The 22,943-nt window shown below is 39.1% G+C and overlaps 2 protein-coding genes across 4 annotated transcripts in view; both read right to left on the minus strand.

Annotated features, from left to right (window-relative positions):
* Positions 1-907, minus strand: part of LOC113148379 (LIM/homeobox protein LMX-1.2-like) — a 34,787-nt gene extending 33,880 nt beyond the window's left edge. Inside the window, exon 1 of the mRNA XM_026340070.1 lies at positions 786-907. Within this exon, the coding sequence (XP_026195855.1) occupies positions 786-852 (67 nt within the window). The 5' untranslated portion in view covers positions 853-907. The remainder of the gene's footprint in view (positions 1-785) is intronic.
* Positions 908-5,219: 4,312 nt separating this feature from the next.
* mvb12ba (multivesicular body subunit 12Ba) lies at positions 5,220-18,404 on the minus strand. Of its 3 annotated transcripts, XM_026340366.1 has the most exons (11): positions 18,011-18,084; positions 17,253-17,329; positions 13,900-14,022; positions 13,137-13,244; positions 12,925-13,021; positions 12,624-12,753; positions 12,372-12,515; positions 10,815-10,909; positions 10,107-10,162; positions 9,757-9,816; positions 5,220-9,154 (listed from the first exon to the last, which is right to left on the minus strand). In XM_026340366.1, exons 3-11 carry the CDS (start codon positions 14,008-14,010, stop codon positions 9,068-9,070), a joined length of 888 nt encoding a protein of 295 aa, XP_026196151.1. In that variant the 5' UTR covers positions 14,011-14,022; positions 17,253-17,329; positions 18,011-18,084; the 3' UTR covers positions 5,220-9,067. The 3 variants fall into 3 exon arrangements, with proteins under 3 accessions (XP_026196151.1, XP_026196150.1, XP_026196149.1); XM_026340365.1 differs by lacking the exon at positions 17,253-17,329 and having other exon boundaries at positions 18,011-18,404; XM_026340364.1 differs by lacking the exons at positions 17,253-17,329; positions 18,011-18,084 and adding an exon at positions 17,871-17,941.
* Between the last annotated feature and the right edge of the window lie 4,539 nt (positions 18,405-22,943).

The raw sequence follows: 22,943 nt of genomic DNA on the forward strand, positions 1-22,943 counted from the left end.
CGGCATTCAGAGGAAGCTGCTGGACCAGGTCTTTGCTGGACTTCTTCAGGTCTCTATGGGAAACTTCTCGTCAGATTTTGACATGTCTCCACTCTCTGACCTCTCCATAGCCATGTTTTTTCAATGCTACATATTTCCTGTGTATTTAGTTGTATTATAATGAAGCCTGTATGACTGTGTGACTATATGCAGGACGTGCAGAGACAGTGCTGTCACAGACTGCAGGCCTCTGTGCCTTTCTTCAAGGCCAGCATCATATTATACACGCTGGATTCATCATTACAAATATCTCCATTACCATGCTGGTCAAGCTGTTATTTTTCATATGTGTCTGTGTATGCATACAAAAAACAAACAATCAAACAAACAAAAAAAAAAAAACCCACACATTTGCATTGCAGCTGTGTGTGTCTCATCATGTGTAATGGAATTAAAAGCAAAAACAAGAGTGTAAAAACAGAATGAGTGGCTTTAAAAAGGAACTAAGTCAGGAGAAATAATTAAAGCGAGTGCAGGTTAAAAATGTAGATCTGATCATAAGGAGAGCTGCTATTTAATTATATTTATTCCTCTGAGCAGCAGATAGTTCTACCTGCAAAAAACTCTGTGTGTGTAATTCACACGTTGATGTAACGTTAGAAGGAGAAAAACTAATGATTAGATCTGTAATAATAGAAAAGAAGTTCAAAAATAAAAAAGGTGTCCCAACGGCAGTGGAAACAAGAAATAGTTACTAAGAAGTTCCCACTCATGGAAACTCCCCCACACAGAAAGCACCAACTCACCGATCAGCTCGTCCAGGGCGCTGGCATCAGTGCGCAGACGGTCCTCCAGCCTGATGTCGTTCAGCATCGTTACGCGCGGCCGACGCTCCCACAGCCCCACACAGTGTGGTCGGTGTCTCCTCTGAAATCCCCGGGATCCCCACCTGGACTAAGTGGAGCAAAACGAGTTTGATCCGCCAAGTTTTCAGTCAGACGAGATGATCAGCTGATGAAAATCCAGATGTTGGGTCTGAAAGGGATGCGGCAGTCCTGAACTTGACTTCCCATCCTGAGCCCGACACTCTCTGTCTCTGTCTCTGTCTCTGTCTCTCTGTCTCTGTCTCTCTGTCTCTGTCTCTCTGTCTCTGTCTCTGTCTCTGTCTGTGTCCTCAGGAGGGTAAGTTCAGAGGCAGGAACCCTCCCTCTGCTCCCTCCACCGCTCGGTACTGGTCTGGATGGATCCGCCTCCAGCAGCAGCAGCAACACACTGAACAGTGTGAAAACCAGATCCACCATCCTCACACACGTCATGGAGAGACGGCGGGCTGGATAGAAACCAGGTAACATCCAGAGTCTCCTCTTCCATTCTTCACTTCACTCTGCGCTCATGGTTAGATTTAAATCATGTGAATCAGCAGCACGGCCTCACAAACGTTTTACTGTAACATCTTAAAATGAATAAAACTTAAAAAATAAAAAGTCAAGAACAAATCTGAAGTGTGGGTTAAACAGGACAAATACTAAATAAATCATGTGTGGGCCCCTGATCCTAATCTGAGAGCTGAACTACAACTGAACGGTGCAAATGAAACGTGTGAAAATATATAATTATAATATATATAATTAAACATATAATTAAACAAGAGAATTTTTAATCTGAAAAATATTAGAGGGAAAATATTATATTTCTAGGAAACAATCTTGAGTTATTTCGATATTTCTTTGGTTAAATATAAATATTCCTGTTTTATTTATTTGTTTATTTTTATTTTTATTTTTATTTTACAGAGGTTTTAAACTGATTTAAAACGACCATCACTTCACGATCCGCCGTGATTTCTTCACTTATCGTCATGAATAACATGAGATCACATCATTCTGGGACAGACAGGCCTGTGAAACGATATTCAGCTGTTAGAAATAAACCGTGGCACACGGATCATGTGTCACTGATGTGACATCAGCCGAATAAAAAGCGAATTCTTATTCTTCAGCTCTTTTGTCCGTGCTGCGTTCACGGTGAGCTCGCAGATAGAGGTCGTCCTGTTGGATGGAGGCCGGGATGTGCTGTTATTAGTGGGAAATTAAATAGTGCAAGACGTCCTAATCATAGGACGCATTCTACTGTAGACCTGCACTCACTCATTAAAACTACATGACCTGATTTATGGCAAAACAAATATCTAAATATTTTTATATTTTTAAAAGACTTCGATTTCTGTTTGTTTTATTTCACTGAAATTTCTTTCTTTCTTTTTTTTTTTTTTACATCCAATTAAAATTAAGGAATTAACCCATTATTAACATCTAGCAAGTCATGCTTTAGTATTTCAGCTACATTTTCTTTTTATTGCTTTGCTGTCATGTGATGGTTTGTGTAGTATATAAGCACCAAGCAGCTGTAACCACTACAGAAAAAACACTGAGAGAAATGTAGTTAAACTACAAGAAGTAAAAAAGAAATTATCAAATGGACAATGAAGTCTAGAAAAATATAAAAGAAAAAGTCACATAAGAGTAGAATAAAAAATAAAAGTAGAAAGAAAAAAAGTCACTCAGTTGAGTTTGTTAAACACAAATGTGATTATAAAAAAAAATGTGCAAGAAATCTTAGCTTTGGTTTTACAAGAAACAAGAGTCTGTGTGGCTAAAACCAGAAAGACTAAATACATTTAACGACTTCAGCACTTGTCTCGTGGTTTTCTTACCTGTCAGGTTTCTAACACTGAATTTGTACAATCTTAACAGATACTTGCACATTTGGCACATTCTCTAATTTATACACTATATGAGCAGTAGCTTCAAAATTTCCTTTGACGTCCCAAAATTATATTTTGAATAGATAACACAACAGTGCAACGCAAAAATTTCAAAAATGTATTTAACTATTACACAAATATAAATGTAGAAACTGCAACATATATTTAACTACTGGTTTAATTAAATGTAGTCCACTTCTCCCCAACACTGAATATGAGGCATGTCTAAAATGTACCTTATATCACTGAAAAAACTAAAAGTAGAAGTATATTTTAAAATCTTCATCATTAGAGCTAAAACAAATACTAATTAAACAGGATGCCAGTGTGTAAATGTTCCGCTTGAAAATCAAAAAGCAAGTCTTTCCTGTCTTTAGGCCAGAGGTCCACATTAATGCAGCGACCAATCCTGACACCCTGTGGTCAGAAACTGAAGTTCCTCAACAACAGAAGACTGGAGTTCAGAACAGAACAGTGCCGTTAAAATGATGGAGAACCAGTTTTACTGAAATCGACTTCATCTGAATCTTTATCTATAAGCAGTTCACTTGGGGTCCCTCAGCTGAATATACCCCAAGTTCCAGTGGCCTAACCAGGCCATGGTAAGATACAGTAGGTCAAGTGGTGCTTTACATGAAGTTCTCAAAAAAATGAAAAGAAAAGAAAAGTGACAGCCCACGTTAATCAGATAAGTCATGTGTTATCTTTGAAACAAACACAATGTATAATTTAGGGGAAGAGACGTCTACTATTTGTTGCTACAGACGATGTGTTATTGACAACACAACAAGACTCTTGCTCCAAAACGCTTTGGTAATGAATCTTTTTAGTAAAGACAGTGTCCAGTATTTAATCATTAGCAATATTTAGACACTTTCCAGTTTAATATTCCATATGAGTTTGAAATGTTTATTATTAGATTACATAACCCTCCATCAGGGATTCCTAGTTATTATATTTTTATATGGACAACTTGAGATTTAGTCTATATGTGGTGTTAATTCAGTTTATTTATATATCACCACATCACAACAGAAGTCATTGCAAGTTACAGTGTAAGGTTTAAGACCTTATAAAATACTGTATACAGAATACAAAAAAACAACAACAAAAAAAAAAAAACCCCAACAACCCCATTTGAGCAGCACTAGGCGACAGTGGAGAGGAAAAACTCCCTTTAAAGGAATAAACCTCCAGCAGAACCAGGCTCAGGGTGGGCGGCCATTTGCCTTGACTGGTTGGGGAGAGTGGAAAAAGGAGAGAGTAAAGAACAGCAGGGAACAAAAAACAAGAACAACAAACAGGAAAAACACTGGGCAGGTTGGTAGGACCAGTAACTGCACTCTGGAGATATACAGATCTGAGACAGAGGATACCTGCAGATAACAGAGACAGCGAGACAGAGAGGAGGAAGGAACTACAGGAGAGAGAACGTTCTGCTAATTATCCAATTTGCAAATGACGTGACGTCATGCCACCCTCACCTTTACATGCGTTTGTGGTTGAAACGTCCTTTGAGAACTGAAGCGGCAGGATGTGGATATCGTTTGCTCTGTAAAGCAGGACATGGTGTTGTGCTATGTCACAAAGTGAAGGCTAACCAACGCAGCCTTGTTCCAGCTCATTTTCCTAATTTGCCAGCAGTTGATGTATAAAACTAATTCAAAGAACAGCAGCGATTTGATCTTCCTCACCATCAGATACCAGTCTGCCTGTAAATGTAGTATAACACATGTATACATGAGGATAAAAGAGCCCCAAATGTCACTGAAGACTGATAAAATGTGTCCCACACGTTGACTTCCATCATTTTGGGGATTTTAATAAGCAGCTTTAGTTAAAGACAACTGTAAAAGCTTGTTAGGAAGCCAGCGGCAGATGACAAACATTTAAACACATTTTTATAGCATTAGTGTGATGTGTCTGAGGTGGAAAGGTTGTGGAAAATGAGGCGGCAGTCACAAAGTCGTGCCGGTGTCAACACAAAGCGTGTTCCACAGCCTGTGGCAAGACTCAAAGGTCAACAGGATGAGTTGGGTTTCAGTGTTGTTCTTTATGAAGTGGAGTCGCATGCTGTGTTATCTCTGCTGGTGGTCTGTGAAGACGTTGGCTTCTCCTTTTGAGGCTTCAAACTAACTTTTGAAATTTTAGTTTTTATTGCATTTTATAACAAGTCCCAACTTTTCAGAAAATGGGATTCTATATATGAAGGATGAATTTAGAATCCGAATCCCAAATGTTCCACTCTTGAAATGAAACAATCTAATGATACTGGAGAAAAGATGAGTGTAAAAGCACATCTGGAGGTAAATTACAGTAATAAGTCAATGATAACAAGTGCAAGTTCAAACTACAAGTCTATAACTAGATACTCCATAGCTAATTTATTAACCTGCCTGTTTGATGATCTTAATTAATCAGAGGTTGTGAATAGATGAAAAAGAACTGTTCAGATGGACTGTTTATTTCTTTTGGTTTCTACCATTGGCTTCAAATAGAACATCTTTGTGATGGATTGGTTTAATCAATGATTACGGGTACGTGACAAAGAAGAAAACAGAGCATATACTATTAAAGAAACATACAGACTAGTGATGACCATCACTGATAAATCCTGATAGTACACCATCACAAAAACAACTACAGTACAAGATTCTGGTCAAGCTCTAGGACAAATTAAAGACAGGCGTATCAGTCAATGGGAAACCAATCAGGTTTGAGTCTGGGAGGTCTGTCCTATTTAAAGACAAATCTAATTTATGACCTCTATAATTCACAGCTCAAAATAGATTTCGGAAGACCTAAGATGAAGAATTGTTAATGGTCACCAGGCTGAAAAGTGTTACACATTTCTAAAGAGTTTGGACTCCACTGTGAGGCAGCTCGTGAACAAATGGACAGAGAAGAGGTGGAGCAGGGCCTAATGGTCTGGGAATTATAAGGAACCCAGGGTAACATCTAGGAAACTAAGGGTCTCTCTTGCAGTGTTTAGTATCAATGTCCAACTTTAGGAGAATATTGAACAACAGTGATGTTCACAGCAGAGTTAGAAGGAATACTCTCTACAAAGAACATTACTGCTTGTCTACAGAAGGTTACTGGAGGAATGAATGAATGTAGAAGCTTGAAGATTTTAATGAGATGAGTTTTGTTTGGTAACAGCCAAGCATGCTGCTGGCAGTATGTTTTGGAACCCTTTAATAAAGCCAGTGTAATGTGTTTTTGTCTCTGATAAAACAGGTGAAATCCTGATATTTTACAATAATGTGCAACATTCCTTCAACTAAAAGAGCTGCCACAGGGATGTAAGTAAGGTCCAATCATTGTATTGTTTTTCCACTTCTGTCTTCTGTGATGGTGTAAAAGTGTGGCTCCAGATGTCAATCAGATCAGTCAGTCATTAAATCCGCCATCCATGGCACGCCGGGGACGGCAGTGGCAGGAGAAACTGCGTGTTTGTTAGAGAGCTAATTGACTCCACTTTGTGGGTTAACCATAAAAAAAAAATAAAAAGAAACTTTTTTCTGATGTGCAGGAACTAGAATTAACTTGGACTAAACAGTGAACAAAAACAGCAAAGTAGAAACACCTGGATAAAAGTAGAAGATGTGTGATAGTGTTAGACAAGAACAGCAGTATGACGTGATGCTTTAATTGATGATGGACATTATACTGAAATAATCAATGAATAAAAGTCTGTTTGCCTTAACAACACATAAAAACAAGAGCACATCTGAAATCACTGTATAAATATATTAATGAAACAGAGGAAATGAGGCTCTGGCCATTATGTGACTGTTGCTGTGTGAGGGTTGTCGGTATATGTTTTTCCACAGATACTAAGACTGTCAGATATGTTTTAGAAGGTGTCTCCATTTGCCTACCAGACAGCTTGTTTCTATACTGTAAAAGGCCTGCTCACTATGTAGCTTAATTACAAATCATAGCCTAAAAATCAATTATCCTGAAAATGATTGATAAATAAATGTCAGCAGTTATCAATATTTTATTGGTATCCTATATTGCTGCGCTCCAATGGTTGATGGTCACGGGGCTTTTCTATCAGTGAGGGTTCAGTGCTGCTCCTAAAACAAACCCTAAACATCTCCATTTCCATTACAGCCTACAAGCTACAAAGTCTAATTATGTTATTGAAAAAACAATATCCTATTCCTAGAGAACAAAATACTTTTAGTACTTAGCCACCAGAAATACCCAAAGACAAATTGGAAGATCAACTTTGGGCGCAATGGCTAAAAATGATAACACATGCTTGTATTGCAGGAACAGGGACAACGACAGGTGATAATGACTGCTTCACAGTGTTCCAGTCCTCCTCAGCCCCAGCACCAAGTGGCTTCACATCATCATTGTTAGAACTGATTCTAGTGGTTCTGAGTGGAGTGGTTGTCACATGCCAAACTGGTTTAAAAAAACAAAACAAAAACAAAACAGATAACTTCATGAACTCATTCAAAGTAAAAGTGTGTTAAACGGGTTGTTTAAAAATGAGAGAACACAAGCTGAACTGAAGATCTACCAATACCAGAGTAAACATGCAACAAAGGCACAACTTGACCTTTTACCAGTGTACTCCAATTAAAACCTAAAACTCAAATACAAAAGAACATTTTTGCTTGATCACTTAGCTTTTGTTCATGTATAATAAAGAATGAACTACAATATGCAACACTTAAGACTACGACACCTTTCATTTGTTCAACATTGTTCTCAGAAAAGCAGCTCAGCTTAGTGAAGATAGTTCTAAGAATGTAAGCAAAAAAAAAATAAAAAAAGGCTGGGTATCAAACTACGACATTTGTTCGACGTGTGGTACATATTCTATATATTAACAAAAATACATTTTTATGTTTTAACTTTGATAATGGTCTGATTAATTCTATTCAGTCAGAGTGAAACCTTAAATGAGAGATGATACAGAGTTGCAGAAGGTAGTGGCGTAACAGCAGGTAGAGCTGGACAAGTTAAGCAGGAGTGTTCTGCTCCTCTGGGTTATAAGTGTTTATATTCAAAGTAACACAAAGAAGGGTGCTGAGAAAAAATGGTTATGCTATTAAGAAAAAAAAAATTACATATTCAAAAAACGATACCCAGCCCTAGAAGATCAGCTGTTAATTTAGCCATGGCTGACAAAAATCAAAAAAACAGTGGTACATGTAGTCCAGCAGCAGGAGTGTAACAATTCTTAAAATTCACGGTTCATTTTTTGCACCATTCAAAATGTCAATGACCTACACTCTGTACTGTCCCAGAACTTCTCACATCACCTACACTGTACTGTAAGCAGCACAGTGGAGCTGCAGCTGACACTGCCACTAACACTACTCAAGACACAATGTTACTTTGTTTACACAAAGCCCACACACAGAGGCAAGTGACAGGTCCTCTGACAAGGACTTTACCAAAATCTGATTTCTGGGATACTGTATCAAATATAGTGGTATCTGGGATTTGTTATTAATATGTAGGAGACTCCACCATGAAAGACTGTGGACATGTGTCTTAGTTTCAGAAGTGTTATACCTCTATCCAGCAGTATAACCTGTGTCATAGTTCAGCAACTTTTCAACTGTAAGAGTTGTAACATGTAGAGACAGTGCAGGAGTGGTAAACAGAACATCTGTAGCAAACAGGAAGCACAATGAAATTCTTAATTACAAAGTGAACTCACACATCAGTACACTACACTACACTACACTACACTACTGGAACATCAATACAACAATGACAATCATTCCCCATAAACAACAGTAGAAGCTTGAGTATTTCCAACACATGGACAGGGATGATCTGCTGTCCGTGGGACAACAACAAAGGCTAACATGACATCTGCTTGTGTCTGCTGTTTCTGTTTCAGACAGCAAAGTTCCCAACAGGTGCCTTCTATCAGAATAAAGTCTCCTTTTATCAGGCTGTCAGATGGGCCGATGCAGAGGGGAATTACATGTCACGATTCTTCAGAGGAAAACAACGTTTCTTTTAAAATGATGAGACCCCTTCTTATTGAGCAGGAAAGGTGCATCTTGTCCAACTCATTCCATCTCATTTAAAAAGCTCAGCTCATCACTGTTGTACATAGTGGTTTCATTCAGACCATCTGTCGTTCAGTGTTTTCAGTTTCCTTTTCGTTTCTGACCAACACAGACAGACCACAGGAGTTCATGAGAATTTCTTCAATGTAGTCGTTGTTTTTGTCAGTACAGATGTCTTGGTCCGTTTTAGGCAGGTCAGTAGTTGTGTACGGGTCTCTTCGGCTAGTATCTGTAGGTGAGACTGTTGACTGGCTGGGTGAGGAGGGATTCCTCAGGCTTCAGAGCTCAGGGAGGTCCGTGTGGGACTGGGAGGGAGGCGAGCAGCTGCACTGTGCTCTGTGCGGAAACTGTAATCATACTGACCGACGGAGAGGCAAACAGCACATTATTAACTTGTAACATGGACACATAGAAAAGAGAAACACTCTACCATGTATCTGCAAAACAGCTGTGATTCACAACAGCACCTCAACCCAGTAGCATGCTGGCCTCTGGTGGAAACAGTGTGTAACTACAGTAACATGCTCACTAGTCAGGACATTTACATTTACATTTAGTCATTTACATTTAGTCATTTACATTTAGTCATTTACATTTAGTCATTTAGCAGACGCTTTTATCCAAAGTGACTTACAAGTGAGGAACAAGGCAAGCAAACAAAATCTAAGTCAAGGAGAAACAACATCAAAGCAAAGTGCTATCGAAAAAGTGTTTCTGTTTCAAGAGATGTTAGAAAGAAAGGGTAGAATTTTATTTATTTTATTTTATTTTTTAAGTGCAAAGGAAGATGCAGAAGAGTTCTGTTTTCAGCAGTTTTTTAAAGATTGCAAGTGAGGTGGCTGAGCATTTACATTTAGTAATTTGGCAGACGCGTTTATCCAAAGAGACTTACAAGTGAGGTGAGCAAAGTGGTTCAAAAATGAGAGGAACTACTCCAACTTGACAACCATGTCTACTTACCTCTTTTTCAATCTCAGCCAGCGACTTTATTGTGATGCCCATCAGATCCACCTGCTCCAGCTGAGCATGGAGAACAATGAGAGAGACAGTAAAGCGTTTCATATTAATTTATCTTTTAGCCTGTTACTGATACACATATTTTAAATATGCTGCACTTACAGAATATCTACCAGTCGAGCAACATCACTGCCTTATACATTGACAATCCTTTTTTTTACACTTCAGGAATTTGAAGCACACGGATAGGCTACATGGTAATAAAAACCTGTGCCAGGCTAGCAGGTCATGTGAACTAATCACAAAAAAAACAACAACAGAAGAATAAACTAAACTAGTGTTACGTAACTTACATCAGATGAAGCACAGGCAAACTTCTCAGAGATCATGAAAGGCACTCCATCCATTGCTGAAAAATACAAAGGTAAATTCATGCTACTTTTACATATGTGTTTTACAGAGGAGCCAATAGAGTGCTGTAGGGACTATGTTTTTTTCTGCAGAACAACCCAAGTTGACATACAACTCTTTTGAGAAGTCACTACTATGGAACACTGTTAATAACAGGAAAAAAATTATCAATCTCAGCAAAGACTGACATCTAGAGTTATTATTGTTGATGGATTCAGGTGGGAAGTTGTGAACATACAGGAGCCAAATGTGCAGATTCAGACAGTGTGATTTTGTTAACAGCGCAGCAGTGAAAATGGTGGAGACATGTTATCAAATTAGGAGTATTAGCTACATTAGTTACATGCTCTTTCAGTCATAGTTCTACCGCATCTCACAAATGGTCACAAGCTATTATGCACTAGAATACATGTTAAGAGTAAAAACGTGACACATCAGGGGCACCTGATTAAATGAAGGTTAGTAGAACAAACAGAACGTGTAATGGTGTGTAAAGTGTGTAAGAGCAGCAGCAGCAAGATAAGATCATGTCAGAATCACAATTATTTAGCAATTATTTTGCTTTAGAATCAAAACTAGTATCACCATGTTTTAATTATAAATATTTAGGGGAGGGGAGGTTGAGAAGGCAGTGACAAATAGTTTCCTACCTGAGATAGCATACAGGTTGGAGTTCTGGTGCTCATAGTCTGGTCTGGTAGTGTTCTTCCCTCTAAAGCTGGCTGGGAGGGTCATGGAAATATGCCTTTGGGATGACAAGAAAATAAGAAGTTAACACCATCTGTGCAAGTCCACACTGCACTGTATGAATATAGGTCTTTCATGTTCCTTCTGAAGGTTATTATAATCAGATCAAAAAAAGTGTTTCCACTGTTTAGTCACTAGGGACATACACTGAACTGTAGAGAAGTATAAACTGCATGTAAGGAAACAGCTGGATCCTCTGAGTGCTGTCTGTTCAAGATTTCTCTCCTGACATCCTTTTCAACAGCAGCCTAAGTGCTAATTGTTTTACTAACATGTGCAAGCACAGTATTGTGACTAATGGGTCACCATTTGTCAGGCCTATTTTGTCCACTGGATAATCATTTTACACTGAAACAGTGTACAATCAAATGTGTAATCATTCCTCCTCTTTACTATGGCTCTGAAGAGAGCTCTACCTTGCTTTAAAACTGCAAGAGATGAAAACTCAAACCAATAGTACCCTGTCTAATCCAGTATCAGTTAAAGCTCTACACTGTTGTTTCAGCTGAAGCCAATATGAAGCTTCACAATATCCTTATCCTTTCCTAGACATAATTTCCTTAATGAGCTTTAGCTGATGACTGAACACCAAGTTGTGAGTTATCTGTACTGAAAATGCTGCAATGAAAAGCACAGTTGAATAGCAGACTGTAGAGTGTGGGCATGTGACATCTACCTTAAACACAGTTTTAAAAATGTAAACTTGTAAATTAAAGACATTCAAGAAGTTACAGTTATCTAGTGATATCTTTTCTCTGTTTGTCTCACTGTATATGTCTCTGTGTTTTCATAAGTTTGATGGGTTGCAGAGGTTTTTGTTTGGGTTATGCTTCTTTGGGCTAACCTGTACAAACTAGCTCCTGGTGCAGGTTGCAGATGGCAGCTAGTCACTGAGGCGCCAAACAAGTTTATTATGTTGTGTCCAGTATGATCATGTTTCTGGAAAATTATTTACTTAAGTTGTAAATAAGAAGTAGCTGTTTCTGTGATGGCATTTGACAGCTGGGAAATCTCATTTCCAATGCTAGTGCGAGAAATTAATATTTTATGCTTCAGATTAAATTAGAATTGGTACATTTACTTTGGTGGAGTAAATGTTTTCCTGTTGTGTTCTGTCCAGCCCATTGTTGGGATATATCCATAACTGTAATATCCTGATAGCATTATGTAATTATCATTATTCAGAATTTACAGCAGACAACTTTCCTACTTTTTTTTTATGTGGCAGTAATTCCTGTCTTTCTTTGTTGTGCAGCTGCAGTTGTGCACCTTTTCTGACTTCACTATGATAGAAGCTAAATCTGTTTCCCTTCCCTTGAGGAAAGGTTCAAGAACACTGAACATCCTCTGTCCTTGATTCAGAACTAAGGAAGAGTCTCAGCCTTGCTTGCATGTGAGCTAGTTAGATAAATAAGAATGAATTAGACACATGTACAAACGCGTCATCGGAGTGGACGTACTTGGGCATAGGAGCTGCTGGAACCGGGGCAGAGCTGGAGGAGGAGTTCACATTCTGGATGTTGTTGGTAGTAGGTGTTTGAATGGAGTCCTGGGCCCTAGTGACGTTGCCCATGCGATACCAGATTCCCATGTTGTTGAGCTCTCTGTTAAACAAGTTAAAAACTACTAATAAGGAAGCTGCACTGATATCCTCCATGGACAACTACATGTCCAGCACAATCACAACTCAAATGTGACTGCAAGCTGCTCACCCTATAAAGGTGTACTGAGGGGGGGCCTGCTTAGAGCGTCCCAGAATGCGGATGTCACAGATGGCTGCCTCTGTGGAATCCCGTGGGATGAACTTGATGCAGAGTCGCCTCTTCCTGAAGGCCTGTTCCTCTGTGGGGTACAACAGACAGATGAACTCAGAGCCAGAGCAAACAGTTAGCTCTGTTAATGCTGCACAGATGCTGTGATGTTCTTACCGTTATGGTTCTGTTTGAAAGGTTTCAGACATATTCACCACATTGTGATGTTATCAGTGACTTTCGTCTTGGCTTGGTAACTTACGTGTGTCAACAGTCTCCTGGATCGGAATAAAGCCCACGGGCAGAGTGTCCTTTATATCTATCAGCTTCATGTCCACAAGAACGTTGCCCAAGTGGCTCTGTGAGGTGGACACATGATTAGTAGAGAGATTATTACAGAAATAGGCGAAAGAAGGAGAAAAAGTACATAATATTGTCATGTGCACAACTGGTAGGTCAATTGAGTTAACTTACGTTTTCTTTAGAGAAGACCCTGGTGAAGCAGAGGTAGCGGGTCACCTTGGATTTGAAAAGGCCATCTTTCCACAGGTCAGCATCCAGGCCATCTGTTGTTGTAGAGACCTGGAGGCAGGTAAGGTATAAAGAGTAGGGTTAAAAAACTGAAACAGATACAGTATTTTCCTGTGTGTCAGCAGGTTTGCACTTAAATCTTAAAAAAAGAAAAATCTTGCACTTGCACCTCATGAAACTGAAACATTTCTTTTGCTATATCTTGTGTTATTACTGCACTTAATGTTTTATCCTTGACTTAAATATGTTGTTTGCCTTGCAGCTCACTTGTAAGTCGCTTTGAAAATGGTGTCTGCCAAATGACTAAATGTAAATGTAAGAGATTTGGTGTGGAGGCAATGTGACGACAGGATGGGAGGGTCTTCCCTGGTTCACTACAAGAAATAAAAAATGCCTTTGTCATACATTTATCTTCAGAAAACCAACCCACCAACATAAACAATATCATATATATAACATATAGTATGTACACTTATATATACCTATATTAAACATATATATTAATATATTATATATATGTATATATGTATATAGTACTGTATACATATGTATTATGTATGTATGTATGTATGTATCTGCTTCAGTGGCTGTAATGTTTATTTCTCTAACTCTTGTAGTTGCAAAAGAGAGATAAGTGATATCGTGGCACAACTAGTGTCTAGCTTGTAGCATTCACCCGTCCATGTCCTGAGGCTCAGTGACTTACCACATCATATCCAGTGGGTGCCCTGTTCCTGGAGGCTACCACTCCAACTCCTGTGATTGGGTCCATGGGCATTTCTGGCAAAGCTTCAGACAGTTCTCGAACCTCAGGCATCTTTATGGAGTTCTGAAAACGACAACAGAACAGACCAGTTACACCTAAAATAAGAGTGCATTTCCCTCTACTGCACCTACTGGGTCATTTCCTGAAGTCTACAGATGCACGTGGTGAGCCCACAGCTCTCTCATGTTTGAGTTGCAGTAAAGTTTTTTTACACACAATCAAGTGTATTTCATTTGTGATGACAGTAGTAATGCAGTAAACTCTCTAGCAGATGTGTGAATTCAAATAGACAAAATAGCCTTTTGTTCTGAAGGTTCTTTCTTCACGGTTTCCTGTGGCCAGCAGGGTCTTGGCAGGGCCTGCCTCAGATGATCCCACTGAGCATGTTTGCAGTCATGCTGCTGTCATACTGCCTCTTTGACTGACAGCTTATTGGCCAGTTTGATGTTTTGCAAATCATAAAAAGCCCAGAAAAAAGGAACTTCAAGCATTTCATCTCCATACATGTCCTTCAAGTTTTGTCTTCAGTCACTGGGATCAACTTAGTGTTGTTTTTATTTCAATCTCTAGGTCTGCATAGAGGTCAGATGCCTTTGTTCTAATGTATATCAAGTGTAAGTGTATGAAAAAAAAAAACTAAGAAAAAGTAGGGGTGTAACTGGTATACTTAAATATGTTACTTAACAAAAAATATGTGTTAAATTCTTTTGCTAAATTATTTTTGACTGTATCCATCGGGTTTGCATTTAACAAAAATGCAAATCTTAACCTCACATTATAATGAGGTTGAACCGACATACCCTCAATAGTGAGCATTCCCTTTGCATGAGATCACAATAAAACGTGGGGCACTTTGTGAAAACACAGCAGAGACCATTACAACGTATTTCCACACATGCAGCAACACAAACTTTGATATTATCACCCTCTTAAACATGAGGATTTCTCACCTTTCTTATGAGTATGTTAAGATTTTGGAGTGCTAAATATAAATAAATGGCTTGATGTGTGAAGGTGGACGCACAAAATCAACCCTCTGGCTAAAGCTTTGTTAGCTTAGCTTTGTTACTAACAGTCTGAAAGCCCAAATATCCAGCCTGTGGCAACTCAGCAGCATTAATAAGAAAGAAGCAGAGTGGGTTTTGCACAGAGCAGAACGCCTCCAGAGGCTGCCTAGACAACGCGGCCCTCCAGTAAGCATCTCCTTGACTACCACAGTGCTCTGTTCACAGTAATGACACAGAAAATCGAACCTAGAAGAAAAAGCTGTCTGACTTAGTATTGTTGTGTCTCAAGTTGAAGAAAAGTACAAACTGGGCTTGTGACCCTAGGAAGCTGCAGATCAATGAGCTGACACACTAGACTCTAGATAATACAGCACCCAGCGTTGCTTAGTTAACATTTAGCATGCAGAAAGACCCACTTGTAACTGAAAACCTGATTTCCTTTGTCAGGTTCAAGGGCTAAAAATGAGCCATATGACAAGTTCGTACAGCTATGACTCAGGAAAGCCCTCAACTAATATCAGGATTGGTGGATCAATTTCCATATCACGTGTCAAAGACACCTCAATTTTGCCATTTGGCAAATGGCTGCTCATTAATGTGTCAAGACGACATGAACAAGAACAAGAAAAGGTCTTTGTACAGTAAAACCACTCCCACTGGGTTTTAGTGTCTGCTGGCATTTCCCTCACTGGCCCCAGCTGCACACCCCCACCTCGTCTATAGATTTGTCAAATAAATGTAACTTTCCTTTAAAGTACCAAGAAAAGTTTTACAAATCTAAAAAGCTTTTGAATTTCCATGCAAAGACAGATATTGTGGCAGACAGAGGCAGAACAAAAACACATTCAGTGGAATTCCTAAAATTTGATTTAAAAAAATTACAGCAATATATAACTTTCCCCAAGGGGATCAATAAAGTATTCATTATTATTATTATTATTATTATTATTATAACTTTGCCTACAAGATCTGAAAATACTGAATTGCAAACCCTGTAAGGTCATACGTTCTCCTCAGATTCTTACCAATACACAGCCCTACAAGTCCCACACTTCATAGCCAGTAGATTATTAGTAGTACATTTACTGTTTTTTAAATATGCTGGGAGACAGGATTCTATCACAATTTTAGGGTGTAGTGCATCCTCACAACTGAGGAGCTGGAACTAAAGAATTACTACAGGTCTTAAGATAGAGATTTTCTCATCCAGAATGTAATCTCTCAGGTAGCTCTTGTGCCAATCAAATTTTAATGTTTAGGGTATATAAATATTCAAGATTAGCATGCTGCCGCTTCAACGAACAAATATCAAAATCACATATATTTTATTCCCTATTATCAATTTTAAAGAAGCAACAAAAACTTTCCAGAGCTCAAAATGATAACACTGATTTGTTTAATTTGTCTACAACTAAGTATTCATATTACAATGGCATAGCAAATGTCATCCTAATTTCTGTCCAGACCACATCTGAACTGCTATTATAAACATGTTACTTGCCTTTGCTTGATTACTGACAGAGGTCTGTTTGTTGTGTCTCTGTTGGACACAACAAACAGTCCGCACCCAGCAAGCAGTCTGTGTCTTTAGAAATGATGATGATGAGCACACAGTCTACAAAACTTACGGCTTCCTCTGTCTGTTCAAATAAGTGCTTCGTGGTTAAAAAAAAAAACCTACAGTAGGTATGTGTTATGTAAATGTTGCATGAAGACTTTGTTCAAACATGACAACTACTTATGAGTTTCCACCCCTGCTCAATGTTTGGTACATACTGAGTGAGGAATGTTTAGCTCCTTAGCACCATTAACAGCAGATATCACTTGGTGACATATTCCTTTCACTGTAAATATCTAACTAAACTCTCTCACTACATCTTTTAACCCTCATTTTTATTTTTCTGTTGCATTCCCTGGGGAACTGTGTGCAGCTGTAGAAGCTAAACTTAATATAGTGAAAACAAGGGACGTCTGGATCATCTTCATTTATAAAAACACATCACACATCACACCACATCTGTTGTTGCACATTTTGCATTTTAGCTACCTCATCTTTGCTGACAGGAAGCTACAATGCAAATCTAAGCTCAATAAAACAAAGTCAAAACAACATGTTTTACAAATACGAATGAGAATAATAAAAACTGAAACCTCACAAAGGGGCTGATTGGACTTGGAATGTTTAGTAAAAATCAGTGCTTTCAGTTTCTGATTATAAGTTATTAGGGTGTAAATTAATGGTCCAACAAAATGCAATTTTGATTTACTTTACTTTACTTTACTTACTGTGTATCCAAGTGGTCTTTTAGAGTGAATACACAGTGGGTGTAGCACCAGTACTGTGCTGTTGTCACATGGATACACTGTAACATTATATGTAAGGCAGGAGCAGCATAGTTAAAGGCTTATCTACATTTCTCTAGTAAGAATGAATAAAAAAACATTTGTTTTGTATTAATTAGCTAACGCTAATAAGTTATAACACATCACTTTGTAGCAGAAAAAAGCATTAGCGTCAACTGTGGCCATTTATCTAACACACTGGCAGTGTGTTGTTCATACACAGCAACATGCACATTGGTTTAATAAGAATATCTAGATAATTGACCCAGCTAATCTTACACACGTTGAACTACCGTACCGTTTAAAGACACTTAATGTGCGCCTGTCACTGGTGTCATTCCCCTACTGCTGCTCGTAGTTCATCAGCTGTGGCTAAACAGTCGCTGAGTTAACGCTGCTCTGCTATGTAGCGGGCAGGCTAGTCAGCTAGCTTAGCATGCTAGCAGTAACGTTATCCAAACACCAGCAGCAACCAACGGCTGTCAAACGCTAACGCTGGCTTGGCTGTTACTGCCTAGGCCCGTGAGAAAGAAACATCCACTTGACGCAATAATAACTTACTGTACACATATACGACATTGTAGCACTTCAGTGTTAACGACAAACTCCTTTTAACACGCCGCACTGTGGCTCGAAGCGAGCGAATCTGCATTAACGGCTAATGTTAGCTAACTTGCTAAAAAGCCAAGGAGTCCACTTACCGAGCGAGATGAACTGATAGTCGGACACGACCGGTCTCCGTGTTTCGTCCTCTAACTTCTCCTCTCTCGCTCCTCTTCACAGCTGTGGGGGAGGTCGTGTCCTTATGAAGCAGCTGTAAGCAGCGAACTTATCCAAAACGCAAGCAGCCGTGTATTTATTTGCATAGTGCTTTTCCAGCCAGCGGTTTCTGGAGCTGTCTCATTGGAGCTGGAGCAGGAGATGTGGAGTGAGGGGGAGCGATCAGCGACCCTACTGGAGGAGTCTTCCACCTCCACCTCCACCTCCACCTCCACCTCCCCGGTGCCTGCGGACCGGTCATGTAAACACAACTATCGGTGCAGCATCGTTTGTAGACGTCCTCCTTGGATTCACGATAAATGTCGGCAATGAGGAGGACAGCACACAGTCCCTTTATCTACAGGCATTTCTCCTGAAATAGACTCAGTAGAGGCCCAGAGATCATTTTATTCCCACTCCGGAATAATTAAACACACTAAAAAACACATACTCAAAAATGTGGCTCACACTTAGACCTAAGTTTATGTAGCCTAAATATATGCTTATTATACAGTACATCAGATGTAAACACACTGATCTAGGGGTCACAGTGAAGCAATTCATCTTTTAGGCACAAAGTCATTAAAGTGAGCTAGGAAGTTGTATATTTGATCAAATAATCACTCTGATGGTAGGACTTGACAACAAACAAACACATGCATAACATCAGCTCTGGTTCAAGAACACACACTGTACATATCCACAAACATTTATTGGAAACACTTGTGTCAGTGCTCTGACTCCAAACAGAGAGCTGCAGTGCAGGAGGCAGTTGAGGGTTTCCTTTCTGTCACAGAGGTCCGGGTGCATCGGCCAGCTTTTCACTAAAGTTCCAGTTAGTTTGTTGTAAATGACCTGATGTACCCCGATGTGGCACTTTGAAAAATGTTTTTGCACTCGAGTATTCAGAGACATATAAGCCAGTTGAGGTGGTTTCAGCTGAAAAAGGATTTGCAGTTCTGAGCTTGCTTTGGACTCGTGTTGTTGATTTACACTGATATACTGATAGCAGAATACAAAGCCTTGTGATGGTTGTTTTTTTTTTTTTTTCCTTTTCCTCTACAAGCTCCTTCCTGATGCTCTCATGCCACAATTCTGCTCTCTGGTCACAAGAGGGTAGCATCAGCACAAATTACAAAGGTCACACACCTTAAGTGTCAGCTGTGTCACAGGCATGTATATGCAAAACTGCTTATTTATTTCCTAAAGGGCCTCCATACATGACTGTTACACAGTTTCACACTGTTATTGTAACGGTAAATAATGTAAAGTCAATTCTTTAGTGGTTAACTATATTAAAGCATGGGTCTGTTCAGGAAAAGGAAAGCTCAGTGAGTGCTCATTAAACTACATTATTGCATATTTCTTGCCTTCCTTGATGCAAAGTCATCACTTGCATTATGATACACAATCTGCCCAGCAACTACATGATTAATACTGCTGAATAGTGCAGAAATGTGTCTGTACAACTCTAGTGTATATTCATTATGAATAACATTATGAATGAATTGTGGTTTATTTGGTAGCATTTCCAGTGTGACTGTTTTTAGTCATTTTGCAAATTTTGCAAAAACCTGTATTTTGCAAATGCACCATGTTGCTCCCCTTCAACATGCCACCCTGTGAGGCTGCCCATGTTCGATAGCCATGGCTTACTTTTGTACAGAGTCAAAAGCCATCTTAAAGTTGCATTCACCATGTTTGTGGGTCTTTATGAGTCCTGTTTGTGCTTGATGATTAAAGCAGAGATCTCAGACTGAACTGACCTGCACTGTTGTTCTGCCTGTCACACATAAATCATCTCCAAGGGGACACACCTACAAAAGCATGACTTCCAGTAACCTGGTTATGTAAGTGTATGTAAACACACTGCATGTTGCATATGTCCTAATTTCAGTAAAAAAACCACATGTTAAATCTGGAGGGAGGCTAGGTTTTATTCAAGCCAGTGAGTGTTCAAATCTGACTTTGCAAAATAACACCACAGCAAAAAAGACACAGACAGACAGATATTATATAAATCAAACAAAATTTTTTCAAGAAGATAAATCTTCTGAGAGGGGATGTTCATTTCTCTCTGACAATGGAACACTGGCCAAACCTGACACTCAACACCCACAAATGTATTCAAGCAAGAGAAAATTACCCCAGTGCAGTAAAGAGAGATCCAATCTCTGAGCATATGACACAGGGCAAGAAAGGCTTCTTACTGTTATTACGACGTGTCAGTTCACATTAGGCACTTAGGGAACCTGTTGCAATTGGAAACAAAGGGAGTGAGGCTGTCTCTCAGTCACATCTGCTGCAAACAAACCCTTTGTCCCTCCACTGCACTGCTAGGATTACTGGCCTCTGATGGTTTTCAATGAGGTAGCAGTGATCAGTGATGGAAGCAAACTGATATCATCCCAGGGTGTGGGGTTTGATAGGAGAACAAACGGGGAAATGGGAATTATGGGTTTATAACTAGGATTCTCTCCATTTTTTGTACATTTTTTGAGTCTCTAAATGTCTTGACATTCAGCACCATTCAGTTATAAAAATGTACTATCCTGGTTGTTTTGAAGAGGCCATGGGCTGCAGTATGTGAAGCATGCAGGGGTTGAATGCCTGAACAAGAAAGAGCATTTGAAGAGAAAACAATGTGAACAGTGTTGCTATAAGGCATTCAGTAACCTTTCACCAAACTACCAAACACAGCACATGGCTCTGTCCTGGTTATTCAACATGTTCATACTCGGCTGCTTTAATCTGCCCATCTGCAAATATTGTCTGGTGATTTGAATCAGATCAACAATGCTCAGTGACGGGTTACTGAAGTACATAACCTGGCAGCAACTTTTCCATCAGTTCAGTGCATTACCCACAGGCCAGCTTCAGCCATGTCTACAGCCATAGCCACACCTACAGAGTATCATCTGGTCAAAATAGTCCCGATCAAACCATTGCATTCTACTACAAAGTACATAAAACTACGTCTACGAACTGTCATGTCATAAAACTTGTCATAAAACCTTTTTTTCCATTAGTCTGAGGGAATTCAAAAAGTATGACTGCAGTGGTGTAGACAAAATGTTACACTTTTAAATTCTATGCCAAAGCATCTGATTTTGTGGTAGTAATGTGCACAATGCCATTAATGACTTATTATTTGCAATTTGGGTGTTTGAAGTTTTAAGTCATTTTTCAAAATACACTGATAATGTTTGTGGCAATGTCTACAGACATAATACTTTTTGGTGTTTGTCTTTTTATGAGATTTGTTAACAAGAATTTTTTCGTGGTAATTGACTTTATTTCCTACATTTCCACTTTCATGACACAGATTCTTTAAATACTGATATTTTTTGATATTGATCATTCTTACACATCCTGTCACATCCACCAGGATTTTGCCATTTTGTGAAGTACAATAGTAAACTTTGGTCTCAAACTGACTAGAACATCCTATTGGGATTTGAGTAATGCACTGAGCTCACTTTGAGTCATGTAGGCATTTTCTCTGTCTTTGAGGACTTTTCTGCCCTGATGCCACTCAGACCGTGCACTGCATGGAGAAAGCCCCACCACTCAGATGGTTATAGGTTCATTTCAGAGATGCTAAGGTTGGGTTAAGGCCACGATTAGGCTACTCTATCCGGGTTGTACAAGAGTTGAGAATTTACACAGATTTAGTGGCAGGATTGTCTCAAAGGCAGTTATTAAGACAGAAAATGTCCCTATTTCACCCAACCATCAGCCAAGCCCAACAGGCAGGCTGTAATGAGATTCATAGGGCAGCTCCACTGCACTGTGACTGATAGGCCCTTCACTTGGGGCCTTGCTGCCCACTCCCCTCTAATGTCCTACCCTCAGTGACATTATCCGCTGAGCCAGGAATGCTGAAGCAGTATAAATGAAGATATAAACAATGTTGTGAGGAGGCCAGAGAGAAGATAGTGATCTGTGAAACAGGTAAAGGATGAAAGTTACCATGTTATGATGTGGTGTATGTATCATACAGTGAGGCATATTTACACTCATACTCATTAGCAGGAAAGGTTTCCTGTGTCAACGTGTCAGCCCTGTGATAATAGAAAAATCTGATTCAGAGCAACATAAAACAAAAAACAAAGAACATATACACATAATTCACCCAAAACAATCATCAAATACACTCAACCACCACTTTGCAATGGACTTTACAATCTGTACATTGCGACCCTCTGTCCATACACCCTCGACTCGGACAACACTTAATAGATTTACAGTACATGTTAGACAGTCAATGACAACAATATAAATAAATGGAAATGGTCATAAGAAAGGACAGTTTGCCACCTTCAAGAGCCTAACATCTGCAGCACCATGCTGAACAAACTGATCAGGAGGACAATAAGGATAACCTGGTCTTACTTAAAAGACACAGTGCATAGAAGATATAGTACACTAACGGATATGGTAAACTTAAAGGTATGGCAAACTAATGGGTGTTTCAAAGTCAATAAACAATTGACATTTTTTTCTGAACGACGACGACGATCTGTTTTGTCCATTGTTCAAACTACAGTAAATATAGATGCTGTATTATCTAAATATTGCATTCATCCATCCATTTTGGTCATTTCCGTACATATATATGACTGTATATAACTGTTTTCAGGACTAAAGTGGCCTCATAAGGAGCCACCAGGAATCCTGGAGTAATAAAGGTTTTGCCAGGACACACAGCAGTCACTGCCACCTTTTCAGATCTGGTTTACAGATGGCCAGAACTAAGTCTCTATGGCTAGAGCTCCATGTGCTTCTCAGACATAAAGTAAATAGGGATATAACATAAACTAAACATTTTTCAGTTTGCTGTAATGCATTGTAATGTTTTTTGTTTTACTACTG

This window comes from Anabas testudineus, chromosome 22 (assembly GCF_900324465.2).
Source record: "Anabas testudineus chromosome 22, fAnaTes1.2, whole genome shotgun sequence".
In the NCBI taxonomy this organism is placed as follows: domain Eukaryota; kingdom Metazoa; phylum Chordata; class Actinopteri; order Anabantiformes; family Anabantidae; genus Anabas; species Anabas testudineus.

What these genes read in the sequence shown, in the direction of transcription:
- mvb12ba (XM_026340364.1), bottom strand. An exon ending in GGGTCTTCTCTAAAGAAAAC is followed by an intron (nt 13,022 to 13,136) that starts GTAAGTTAACTC and finishes TCCACCTCACAG; the next exon opens with AGCCACTTGGGCAACGTTCT. An exon ending in CCTCAGTACACCTTTATAGG is followed by an intron (nt 12,516 to 12,623) that starts GTGAGCAGCTTG and finishes CTTGTTTAACAG; the next exon opens with AGAGCTCAACAACATGGGAA.